Source organism: Phoenix dactylifera, chromosome 16 (genome assembly GCF_051530095.1).
Source record: "Phoenix dactylifera cultivar Ajwa chromosome 16, Ajwa_hap1_PhDact_Kaust_v1.1, whole genome shotgun sequence".
NCBI classification, from domain to species: Eukaryota; Viridiplantae; Streptophyta; class Magnoliopsida; order Arecales; family Arecaceae; genus Phoenix; species Phoenix dactylifera.
Window position 1 is genome coordinate 15,616,378 of NC_143205.1, and position 13,044 is coordinate 15,629,421.

At 41.2% G+C, this 13,044-nt stretch overlaps 2 protein-coding genes across 5 annotated transcripts; one reads left to right on the forward strand and one right to left on the reverse strand.

The window, feature by feature from the left end:
* On the reverse strand, positions 1–3,042 carry LOC103706437 (pentatricopeptide (PPR) repeat-containing protein). Its single transcript, XM_008790533.4, has one exon. The coding sequence runs from the start codon at positions 2,936–2,938 to the stop codon at positions 704–706; it is 2,235 nt and encodes a 744-aa protein (XP_008788755.4). The 5' UTR covers positions 2,939–3,042; the 3' UTR covers positions 1–703.
* Positions 3,043–4,489: 1,447 nt separating this feature from the next.
* On the forward strand, positions 4,490–11,134 carry LOC103706395 (UMP-CMP kinase 4-like). 4 transcript variants are annotated; one of them, XM_008790476.4, is made up of 11 exons: positions 4,490–4,633; positions 5,593–5,649; positions 6,151–6,205; positions 6,786–6,903; positions 7,156–7,312; positions 7,459–7,539; positions 7,623–7,730; positions 8,244–8,315; positions 8,406–8,467; positions 8,728–8,773; positions 10,947–11,134. In XM_008790476.4, exons 2-11 carry the CDS (start codon positions 5,623–5,625, stop codon positions 10,980–10,982), a joined length of 762 nt encoding a protein of 253 aa, XP_008788698.1. In that variant the 5' UTR covers positions 4,490–4,633; positions 5,593–5,622; the 3' UTR covers positions 10,983–11,134. The 4 variants fall into 4 exon arrangements, with proteins under 4 accessions (XP_008788698.1, XP_008788701.1, XP_038970815.1 ...); XM_039114887.3 differs by lacking the exon at positions 4,490–4,633 and adding an exon at positions 4,675–4,949; XM_008790477.5 differs by lacking the exon at positions 4,490–4,633 and adding an exon at positions 4,675–4,851.
* Positions 11,135–13,044: the final 1,910 nt, after the last annotated feature.

Sequence of the window (13,044 nt, forward strand, 5' to 3'; positions counted from 1 at the left end):
TTTTGCCAAATAAATCATTTTTATTTTGACAAAATAATTTCATTTACTGGCTCAGATGCACCACATATAAATGATAACCGAATCATATTAGAATTTACAAATTACTGTAAAGATGAGAAGAACATACTAAACCCGTCCAGAATAGTTATCTTCCTTACAAGCAAGTCAAGGTCAATCAAAGAAACCAAGAAAGATGCTACTCAACACCATTTGACACTCAAAAAGAAAACTGTGCATCGCACATGCTAAATCATGCCTCGAGCAAAGAACAAAAAAAAGAAATAAATATTCTTCTAAATATCGAATTTTTATATCTCCGTAAAACACTTATTTTACAATTCTACCCTTGTTTTTACTTCTTTTTGCATATATTGCTACGTTATCTAACGCAATTAAAAAAATCAACGATTTTAAATTAAAATAACTAAAATATTCTTAATGGATAGATGTGCAAAAAATAAGACGATAGCAATAGAAAATAAAAAAGTAATTTCAAAATTTTATTTTATTTTTAATTAAAATAAATATGGTTTTTATTAATGGTGTTAGAAGATCAGGAGCATTTGTGCAAAAACAATATTTCATGAAAGTATAAAAATAAATATAAATTTTAAGAGAGTATTCATACAAATTTAAATTTTTAGAAGAGTATTTATGGAAAAAAAAACCAAAAAAAAAATACCATAACCGAGGACAGGACGTATCAATGCTTCCAATTGTCCCCAGCGAGGAGCGCGTAAATCTCATCCGTCCGTGGGTGCGATCTATCCCCACAAAGGAACACGTGTACAATTCCCCTCACCCCGATCCAGCTACACCCGGGCCTCTTCCTCACCCCCTTCCTCCCCATCTCCCTCCTCACCTCCCACTCCTCCGTGTATTCACCCCTCCCCGCATACACGTGGCACAACGCCACGTGCGCCGCACCGTTCATCGGATCCATCTCCAACACCCTCCTCGCCGCCCTCTCACCCGTCCCTCTCACCCCCTTCATCCCACACGTGCCTAGCAGCGCCCCCCACACCTCCACCCCCGCCTCGACCGGCATTCCCCTCGCGAACCGCTCCGCCTCCTCGAATAGCCTGGCCCGGCCTAACATATCCACCACGCTCGCGTAGTGCTCCGGGCCGACCTCCCACCCAACCCGGTCCACCATAAACCGGAACACCTCCATCCCCCGGTCCACCAGCCCCGCGTGCCCGCACGCCGTCAGAACCCCCAGGCACGTGACCCCGTCCGGCCCCACCCCTTCCCTATGCATCGCGTCGAACATCTGCAACGCCTCGTGGGCCCGACCGTGGTGGGCCATTCCCATTATAATCCCATTCCACGTCACCACGTCACGCGACACCATCCCGTCAAACACCCTCCTCGCTGCCTCCACGTCGCCGCTCTTGGCGTACATCGCCACGAGCGCGTTGCACAGCACCGTATCGGATCCGGGTCCGCAGTCGGGCCGGGTCTTAATCACTAGCCCGTGGATCTGCTCACCGATCTCCAGACGCGCCACCGATCCGACGGCTCCAAGGAGCGAGGCCAGCGCGTGGTCCGCCGGGGCGCACCCGGTGGACCTCATCTCCTCGAACGCTTCGAATGCCTCCGGGATCATCTCGTTCCGGACCAGCCCGGAGATCACGGCTGTCCACGCGGTGGCGTCGCGCTCGGGCATGAGATTGAACAGCCGACGAGCCTCCACGACGTCCCCGGCGTCGAAGTAGGCGGCGACCATCGTGGTCCACGTCACGATCATCGTCACCCACGTGAGCCCCTCCGGATCGACGGTGATCGCGTCGAACAGTCGCCGGGCCTCCTCTAGCCGTCCGATCTTGATATAGCCCTCGATCATGGAGTTCCAGCACACCGCATCGCACGTGCGGATATTCTGATTAAAGATATGGTGGGCCCAATTCATGGTGCCGAGTCGAGAGTACATATGGATCAAGCCCTTCGATATCCTTCCCTCGTCATCACAGCCGTCCATTCCGTGGACCAGGGAGTAAGCGTGGACCTGTTTCCCGAGGCGAGGATACCCCATGCCGGCGCTGGCGAAGATCAGGGACACGATGGTCTCACCGTTGGGCTTCACGTCAGCCGTCCGATTCATATCGAGGAACAGCAGGAGAGCCTCCTGGTGATGCCCGTTCCACGCGAAGCCTCCGATCATGGCCGTCCAAGAGACGACGTTTCGCGCCGGGATCATTGTCCGAAAGAGATCGTACGCCTCCCAGACGTCGCCGGCCCGGGTGTAGCCGGCGATCATTGTGGTCCACGACACCACGTCGGCGGACGCGGCCATGGCATCGAAGAGCCCCCGCGCCTCCGCCATCTGCCCTCTCTCGGCGTATCCGGCGAGGAGGGCGTTCCAGGACGCGGCGGTCCGGTGGGGCATTTCGTCGAACAGCATCCGGGCACAGTCTAGGTTGCCGTTCCGTACGAGGCCAGATATCATGGCATTGTACGAGATGGCGTTGCGGTCGGGCATGGAGTGGAAGAGGGAGAGGGCTTCATGGATGCGGCCAGCGCGGGCGAGTGCGGAGAGAAGGGAGGTGTACGAAACAACGTTGCGGGCGGGCATGCGGCGGAAGAGGTCGAGGGCGGCGGGGAGGTGGCCGGCCCGGGCGTAGGCGGAGAGGAGGGCGTTCCAGGTGACGAGGTTGCGGCGGGGTATGAGGTCGAAGAGGGCACGGGCCTCGTCGAGGAGGCCGTCGCGGGCGAAGCGGGAGAGGGCGGCGGTCCAGCGGACGACGCTGGGTGTCTCGTCGAGGATGCGGCGGGCCTCGGCGAGGTCGCCGCGGGAGAGGCATTGGAGGAGGTGGAGTTCGGCGTTGTAGGCGTTGTTGGAGTGGAGAGGGGGAAGACGGATTCGGCAGGCGGGCGCGGCTCGGAGGGAGCGCGACCGGAGAAGGAGAGGGCAGGAGAGGAGGCGGGAGCCAGGCATCAAACGGAGGGAAGCGCCGTCGTATCACACCACCCATCCCTTTTCAAACAAGATTATCACACGGTTTGGTAGAGCTTTTGATGGAAGAAAGTAACTTTCTGACTCTACAAGCTGGCTTCTTCAAAAAAGCATTTTTAGCATGTACCAAAAAATTATTTTGATTTATAAATTTTTTTAAAAATCAAAATATTTATAATAAAATGTTAAAACCGTAGAAAATATCTATTTATATTTATTAATATATAATAATAATAATAATATTTTATATCTTTATTATTGTATCATACTATAAATATTATATTATATTATATTATATAATGCATTGATATGTTATGTTATATAATGCCAAATTATATTATATTATTATGCTATAGTATATAATATTATATTATTTTATTATAATACTACTTTATTATTTTACAGAAATATTATACTATATCATATATTTATGTATTAATATATAATATATATTATTATGCTCTATCGTATAGTACTGTGTAATGTTCTTTATGATCATTTTGTCATACCAAAAGTACTTTTTTTTTGTTTGTTTACCAAATATTTATTAAAGTTCTACGACACTTTAAAAATATAGTTACCAAACATCAAATAGATTTTTATAAAAACTCTACTTTAAAAAGCTTTACCTTTGAAAGCTCTACTGCCCACAACTCTGCTAAATAGGGCCTATATAAAATAATAAACTAACAGTCATTATGCCATAATGGCTCCATTAAACTATATAACTAATTATTATTTATATAATTAAATTAACTAATTATTTTGAATTAAATTAATTTTCTATTCTATAATCGGCAATTTTAGTAAATAAGAACATTACCTTTTCTTAATAAATCATTAGCACAAATTGATGAGATATGATGCTCATTCTAGTGCTAATTGCTTATTTCCAAATAATTCAAGTGAGGGTATATATAAGCAATGAAATTTATCATGGTTATCAACTATAATTTGGCAATTCTATGTAGCGAGATTATGATCTTATGCACAAACTAGAGGTTACCTCCAAAATCAGCGCCCACTTTATTGATGTGTTATGAAACCCATTAATTGATCAAGCAACTACATCTCATATCTACTCATGTACTTCATCAATATCTGACTGCCACATCAATCTCTGAAACAAAAAAAAGAATGATAGTAGTATTCGTGATCTTATTTAAATTTGCTTTGCAAAAATCTAGATAAACAAATTATAGCTTCTTGTTTATCCATTTTAATTGAACCATAAGAATGATACAATGCTTAGATCAATATTTATTGGAGTGTTTACATGGAACATGAACGCTAACTCTTAGTGAACCTGTATGCGGATTGCATTTACTTCAAAGAAGATACGGCTATGATGGTCGAAAATCTACGGAGAATCGACCGTCCAATTAGAAGACTTCTCGTCCCACCTATTCGTCTAACGTTCCAGATTACCACACTCGGCTGGAGAACGGCGCACCAAGCCGAGCCGAGCCGAGCCGTTGACTCTTTTTTCTTACATTTTTTTTATATTTTAATAATTCCTCTGAAATACCGGAATCTTTGGGATTGCTTGGCCACTATATAAATAACCCATCCCCTCTCTTTTTCTCCGAGATCTTCTGTTCTCTTCCCCCGCTCGCGTAGGAGAGACGGGAGGAATCGAAGAAGCTTCGCTGCGAGAGCCGTCGCTCGCTTTCTCAGGTATCGGATCTCGTATTCCTCCACCTCCCAATCTTCGGATCTGATGCGATTCCCTGCTTCTTTGATGCTGGTTTCTCTGGAATCCTCCCATTTTGATGCCTCCGATGGTTTCTCTCTTTAAAATGGAGGCTTGCATTTGCTTTCTTTGGCGTATAGATTACCAGATCTGAGTTCCTTGTCTTGTATTGGATTCCTGCGCTTCTCCAGCAGTAGATCTGGTTAATTTTTGTGTCCATTAGGCTCAGATCATTCTGTTTTCTTTTCTTCGTTTAAGCTGCAAAGTTTGTGAAGGCTAGATTAGTGCTTATTTTCTTAGGTAATCTAAATTCTAATTGATAAAAAAAAAGAGAAGTGATGGAAATTTTGAATTTGTTTGAATGGAGTTTGATTTGATATGCATTTCTGAATATATGCTTGGTAAATTTCTATTTACCAGAAACTGATCTTCTCAACCAATTATCATAGTTGGAACTTCACAGTTTCTGCTACTATCTTCGTTTAGGAACCACTCTATATTTTACATGATTTGCTCTGTCAAATTTTACATTGCGAAATTGCTCAAGGAAGAAAAAAGGATACATTTTTGCTGATCATCCAATCATCTATGCATGTCCCTTTGGTATCCTGAGTGGCCAAGTTTCTAAATTATGATTCAGACCGTTCTATCTCCAAGGTCCTGTTTCTGTCCCGTGATCCGTTATTTTATGCAGATCATTCCATTACTGATGATAAATGACATGCTTTAGGGTGCTACTGCATGTCATGACATTAACTAGTTGCTGCTGATCTGAAAATATGGATATAATGTTCTTCCATTGGATCCAAATTCTTTAAACTTAGTTGTTTCTTTGTAGATGGATGTATATGCATTGCATAGATGGATGTATATTCTAGTTATCAAACTTTTCATTTTATAGATGGATGTATATTCATAACACGATTGATTTGTTTCTTTGTAGATATAACAATTTGAAGTTTAACTGGCTTCTATGGGTACCATGGTAGATGCAAGCAAGGTACTTTTCCTTTCACATATACGTTGTGTTAATAAAACTATGTGAATGGCAACAGTTGGTTGCTGAGCAGTGTAGCTGTTTCATTTATTGTGTCACTAGAATTGTAACAGATTCACAAATTTAGCTTTCTCGACACACAAACAGGGTGCTTGCAATGGGTGTTTTTGGAAGCAATACTATGCAAAAACCTAAATCTACAAATGGCATGATATTGACTGCTAATATAGATGAACAGCATGTGCTACTTCATATTTATATTAGAAGAAAAGATAGAATAAGCTTTTCTGATGCAATTTTGATATATGATGATAGAAATGAACAGTATATCTGAATTGATTTATTTTCTTAGAAAATAAATTTATTAATATTGTAACTTGAATTTGTTCTTTTTTTATAATGCTATTTTATCTTATGTGAAGGAAGCTGTACATCAAAATTTTCAATTCATGGAATATATAACCTTTAACCTTGAGGAATAATGATTTTGCTAATTGGTTACAGGATATTGATTGGAGTTTTCCAGGTGACAAGAAAATCACAGTTGTCTTTGTTTTAGGTGAGAATTTGTTTCTGTAGAACAGGCTGATATTATAGCATCATTCTCTTTGATATTGCATAGATTGCCATGAAAATTATCTGCCTTGTTCCAGCTTGTTAATTTACATCCCTTCCAAAGTAGTGAAAGTTGCTTAGAACCTATAACACTGTAGCATTTGTTATATCTCACTTTTCTTTCTTATATAAGCACCATTTCTACAGGATTTGCAACTTCAAGTTTCGAACAAGCAAAATACTGAATTAATTAAATAAAAATTATTTAATTGTAAAGTTCATAAAGAAGATCTAACCATTTCTTGAAGGCTCCCTACATTATCAGATTTCTATCCTTATGTTTAATGACAGTTTTCCTATCTACAACATTTTAATGAACTTTCTTCGGGCGCCCGGGGGGGGGGGTTGTGGGCGTCAATCCCTGTTCTGCACAGGAACAACAATTAATGGCAAACATTTTGGATTGCCATTTTCCTTTCCACTCTTTCCCTTTGCTGGGTGGTCGACCTCTTTTTTTTCATGCCTTTTTCAATTTATTTTACAACATTCGAAAATGATTGCATGTTAATACATAACAAATACAGGTGGGCCTGGCAGCGGAAAGGGCACACAGTGTGCTAATATTGTCAAACACTTTGGATTCACTCATCTTAGTGCCGGGGATCTTCTGCGTGCAGAAATTAAATCTGGTTCTGAAAATGGGTATGAAATCATACTTGTCTCTTCCAAGAAGTCATACTTTCTATTTTCTCTTTTAAGTGCACAGGTGGAATCTTTTTCTGCATTGTTAATTAAGAAGGTTTTTCAATAATGATTTTTTCCCTCTTTATTTCCATCAACTTTTATTTTTCTACCTCTATGCAGTTCCTCTTTTTCTTTGAAGGAGAAATCCTCATTGATTCTGTAATTTTTTTATCACAAATATCTCATTGTGTTAATTACTGCCTGTTTCAGAACCATGATTGCGAACATGATAAAGGAAGGAAAAATTGTCCCTTCTGAGGTTACAGTTAAACTTTTACAAAAGGCCATGCTTGAAAGTGGAAATGACAAATTCCTTATTGATGGTTTTCCCCGGAATGAAGAGAATCGTACTGCATTTGAGAATGTTGTAAGCCCGCAATCTGCTACCAGTGTCATGGATAATATCGACTTATTTATGAGCTTCTTTGCTTATTTTGCTGTCAGTTTTTTTAGCTGTTAATAAAATGATTATCATGGTTTGTGCTTTAGTTCAATTATTTTTTATTGGGACAGACAAAAATTGAGCCCGAATTTGTACTATTTTTGGATTGTCCAGAGGAAGAGATGGAGCGACGAATTCTAAATCGTAATCAGGTCTTACACTTTCCTTTTTCCTCCATCATGCTTCGTTTTAACATATAAGGTTTCAAACATGTATTTTTCTATCTATTATTCAGGGTAGAGATGATGATAACATTGAAACTATGAGGAAGCGGTTTAAAGTCTTTGTTGAATCTAGTTTACCTGTAGTTGAGTATTATGATTCAAAGGGAAAGGTTCGGAAGGTAACTTCTCATTTTCATTTCTTGCAAGATATTGCAAAGAGTAATATGATAATTTTCTTCATAACATTTATTTTATTTTCTATTATAGTGCTGAATTCTCTGAATCTCATTAAGAACATTTTTTTGAATTACACCCGATGTATTCTGCCAGTTAGTTGACCTATCTTTTTCTGCATTGTAATAAGTCATTTCCTTGATTCCTTTCATAACCAATTGATAAAGAAGTTTTCTGTATAAGTACTTACTGATTACCTACTTATTTTGGGAATGCTGTGTGCACCAGTAAGGCATAAGAAACGTGTGAGTAAAATGGTCTGGCATACCAACAATCCTCTTGTAGGCAAATTTGCATGCTATTTCTTTTAATTCATCTAAACTTTTTATCATCTCAGATCCATCTAGGGTATGTGATGAAATGTAGATATTTCAAGTGTTTACTGACCCTTGTGCATGCATATGGAAAGACCTACTGATTTACTTGGGAAATGACTCACTGGCATGATTTCCTTTCAGATTGATGCTGCAAAGCCTGTTGACGAGGTTTTTGAAGCCGTAAAGGTCATTTTTGCCCCATTTAATCCTGAGGTAAGTTTCATACATGTATGATGCTTCTCCAATATGTAAAAGATTTGCCATTATGTACATGCACATACTTTGGTATTTTCCTTTTGGTAGGAAAATCGGTTGAATATCACGAAAAGGATGGGGCTTGAGAATATTATATATTGCATAAAATGGTGATTCCTTGACCACTGAAGTAAAGGGTTACCATATGAATCTTTTAGTATCAAATATAACGACAACTAGATTCTGTATTTCCCTTTATTTTCTTCAGCACACTTTTCATATCAGCAATATCTCACCAGCTAATGTGCTTACATGCTGGATGATGATAATTTGAATCTTAGGCATAACTTTGACGGATATGCATTGACCTAAAATTGCGTCCATGCATCTTCATGTATTAATTGGTCTTCATTCTTGTACATTGTGACAGGTTGTTTAGAGATGTATGGAGTATACTGACCAATATATTATCAAAGGTAACATTTTCTTGGATGATACTTGTTTTGATGTGCATTGCCTATCAATTTTATAGCATTCGTCTTTTAAAGGACATTTATCCAATCTCATTTAATTTTAAAATATAATTATTTAATTTTTTTAAATGCCCTTAGTTTTTGAATCTTCTGAAGTTTTACACTCTGCTGCTTTACTTTTTTAGCAATGATAAGCTTCGTTTGAAGACATAGACAATTGCATGTATGTTATGATTTGCTAGATGATCAACCAGCAACTCCTTTTTTTCCCTGCAATGGCTGTTGATAAATTCTTGAGCAATGGATAGAGCAAATGTATATTATTTTGTAACTCTAGGTACTTGTAAGCTATTATATCTTTTCAATATAGGTAACTTAAAAAAATGTGCATTGGTATATATGGATATTACATGAACTCAAGAATGTTTCACCAAATCTTGTCCAGATCATCTACCATAAAGCAATTCCCTTCCTATGATCCTCTTTACCTTGTAATATATGCAAACATGAGGTTAGGCAAATTAGACTCTAGTGTTCTAAAATTGTGAATTGAATTCTTATCATCTGTTTTTACCCAATTTTTTAATCTTTTCCATCCCAAATGACTCAGAACCATACATGATGCAAGCCAACCGCTAAAGTCGGGTGCCAAGGTAGTAGTTGATGGACTTCTGAAACCACCTTATCTAACTTGGGTGAATGGGCAAAAACTAGTCATGACAAGTGCACTCAAGCGTGGAAACTTCAGAAATTATGTGCATGAAGGTAGTTTGCTGCGAAAGAAGCTGAAGTTTGATCATGAAAAAAGCCAAGACCCACATACATTAGTGCATTGCTCTCAGTCGTAGAACGGGATACCATGTGTGTAGCAAGGCGAGACACAGTCTAATCTCATGCAGCCGAAGATGCACATCTAGCATCTATAAGTGCAAGAAAGTCATATTACTGAACCAAGATATCTAGCTCATATATGTCATTGCCTATGGACAAGACGGACCTACTCCTTGTCCCACTAAGTTATTCGGAGAAGCTTTGTTGGATGCAAATGCTAAAATGACATTCAATTGAACTGATCATTAGAAAAAATGTGAAGGGATTAAAAGAATTTTGGCACATTAGCTTCAACTATAGCATTAAAGTGATGAGGAAAAATTCTGGATGCTCATCTTTATGGCTAATGAATTTTGGATTCTTGGATGAGAGACGAGCATTATTTGCAAGATTGACCTGCAGGGCCTACAATGAAGTGGATAAATTCTTCCTTGGTTGCCTACTGGAGCACTTTCACTTCAATATTAGATTGAGACTGTGGATTACCTCTTTGCATTGAATCTACTTTTTGTCTACCTATTAATGGTTATGGTAAATATTATTCCTAGAATTTAGAAAATTCCAGCTGGGGGAAGGATTTGCTTCACTCTTTCTCTACCATCGTTGTTAGTTGAGAGTGCAACTGGATTGACTTGGGTTTTGGGTCGAAATTAGAGTGGATCTGCAGCAAATTGGATTTGAATCTCCAATTTAACATGAGTGCCTAGCCATTTTGTGGTTTGTGTTGGATCAGGTCAAACTTTTTTAGGGTTGGAGTGTTGAGGTTGATATTATTGGGTTTAACCCCGGTATCCAACATGAAAATGTGTTTAACCCGGGTATCCAACATGCTTTTCATAGGAATTGCATCACTGAGCATAGGAAAACACCCTTACATTTTTTGGAATAGGTTCAAGACAGCATTTTCTGTCTGCTGTTCATAACTCATTTCAGAAAGCATGATACACAACTCGTTTTCCTCATTTTTAGTAGGTTGTATCATCATCTGTTCTGATCTCACATCCCTCCAAAAAAGTTATTTCCTAATCTCATTTTATTGCTACAATCATGAAACGCTTGCTTCATTATACAAACTTTCGGCAAAAGCATCATTGCTCTTCCCATACTCTTTTTTTCTTTTAACTTTTTGTGAGAAATTATACTATAATCATCATCAGAGATGAGAAATTTCTGCCCCATTGTCGAGCATGTTTAGTAAGAACTCATTTTGGCCATTCCTTGGAGTTGGAAACTTATACAGTAAAGATCCAACTGTTGGCACTAAACTTTTGCCTCTAATTTATTATATTGACTTTCTGTATGTTCCCATCAGCAAGTTACTGATGGTTTGTAAACTATTTTGCAGGTACTATTTTGGAGAACAATTTGCAGGGATCCATAATATGGATCAACCTATGTTGGCATGTGAACCAAGTTATAGGAGTATTTATAGCCCATCTATGTTATCAATTTATTGTAATATACCCAAGTGCTTATAATGATGATACTTAAAAGATAGTTCTGTATTCTTTACTAAATTTGGTTTACTCATTATCCCCTGATGCATTAGTACAATAGCGTTTCCTTAGTAGTATCAGTAAGTTCTTTATTTTCTTGGTTGTGGATTGCGAGCCAAAACTTTTAAATCCACATTATCCAGTAAATGGCATTTTAATTGTGATTAGCTGCTGGGGTAACAAAACAAAGTTTTTCCGGTTAATAATTGTTTGGCTTTTTTTTTTAAAAAAAAAAAAAATTGTTGGAGCCCAAAAAGGATTTGATGAAAATTATGATATGTCTTTATTTTCATGGAACTTAAATTTTGTGTTGACATTTCTTATGGATGATGTAATGGTGTTTACGATCATATATAACTGCCTTTCTTCACTTTATTTTCTCCCCGGATCATCTTCAAAAATTTCTGAATAAAACTCAGAAAAAATCATGAGTTCCGGTCAATTAAACCGCGGAAGTGAGATCGCTGCTCTTGTTTCTATTCTTCGGAATCATGCATTAATATTGACTTAGCCACAACCCATATCGCAGTTAAAGGTGGCCAGAATGGAAGGATAATAACGTTCCATACTGGTCGGGAGACTATACCCAAAAAAAGACATTCCTAACCATGAACTCCCAATAATAACTTAGTGGCATCGATTGTCATCATAAATACAATTGCAGCAATGTCAAAGATTATTAGTGAAATTGGTGAAATCAAATTGATTTTTTTTTTAGGTGCGTAGATCTTCAAGAACAAGCTGGAAGAGCAATGCCAATTTGGATGCATTACTCCATATTGTTATGCCAATTTGGAGTCAGCTGTCAATCTCTTCAAACTACGAGTGTTGCCTAATTCAGTTAGAGCTATGTTGTCTGCTTGGAAGAATAACAGCATACCCAAAAGATTTAGAGATGGCTGGGCGCAATGGCATTTGGTAGGGCTGTCAACGAGCCGAGCCGAGCCCGAGCCACAGCAGGCTCGGCTCGGCTCGTTCTATAAAAGTCTGGGCTCGGGCTCGGTACCGAGCCCTGTACTGGGCTCGGGCTCGCCTGGCACAGCTCCGGCTCGAGCTCGTGAGGCTCGTTTGCCCGAGCCCGAGCCTGCCCCGGCGGCCGGCGCCCCATCCCTATCATTCGTCGGAGGACGGGAGGAGAGAAGAACGAAGGAAATAAAGAAAAAAAGAAAGAAGAGAAGAAAGAAGGGGGCGGCCGCGAGCACCACCGGCACGGACGTCGGCCGCGGGTCGACCGCAGGCGCTGCGGGTGCTGGAGGCTCGGCCGCGGGTCGACCGCAGGCGCTGCGGGCGCCGGAGGCTCGGCCGCGGACTGAGAACTGAGGAGCAACCGAGCAAAGAGATGATGGACGGTGAGGAAAGAAGAGGAAACTCACCAGCAAGTCGGGGTCGGCCGGTCGCCGGTCGGGGGTCAGCACCGCAGCAACTCAGCAAGTCGGAGTCGGGAAAGATCAGAGAGGAGCAAGTCGAGGGGTCGAGTCGTCGTCTCGTCGAGGTCTAGATGATGGAAGGGGTGAGGGGTTCGAAGGAGAGGGAGGGCCGGAGGCGGAGGGGTTTGGAGGGTGAGAGGGGTTTGGAGGGAGGTAGGGGTGAAGGGGGGTTTGAAGCCTTGAAGGGTTTGGAGGGGAGGTTTCGGTGGTGCTGTGAGCCTGTGACTGCTGTCTGTGGAGTCGGGATTCACGGCCGGCGGCGCGGCGTGCGGGCAAAGGAAGGCGGAGCGCGGCGGAGCTGGGGCTTCAGGAAGTCGGGGAAGGCCGGAAGGGGATCGCCGGACACCGGATCCAGGAACTAGGGCAGCCGTAGCAAGTCGGGGGAGGGCTGGGAGCCTGGGAGTGGGAGAGGCCGAGACTCGAGAGGGACTGAGGTCTGAGGGAGATTAGGGCATGAGCATTTAGGTCGACGGTGGGGGGCTTGGGGGCTGGGGAAAATGGGATTTGGCGATTGGCCATG

Excerpts from the sequence above, each read along its gene's own strand:
- LOC103706437 (XM_008790533.4), bottom strand. The coding sequence starts at position 2,938 with ATGCCTGGCTCCCGCCTCCTCTCCTGCCCTCTCCTTCTCCGGTCGCGC.
- LOC103706395 (XM_008790476.4), top strand. The coding sequence starts at position 5,623 with ATGGGTACCATGGTAGATGCAAGCAAG. Across the intron at positions 7,313-7,458 it reads GTACTGCATTTGAGAATGTT|ACAAAAATTGAGCCCGAATT; the intron begins GTAAGCCCGCAA and ends TTATTGGGACAG. Across the intron at positions 8,316-8,405 it reads TTGCCCCATTTAATCCTGAG|GAAAATCGGTTGAATATCAC; the intron begins GTAAGTTTCATA and ends TCCTTTTGGTAG.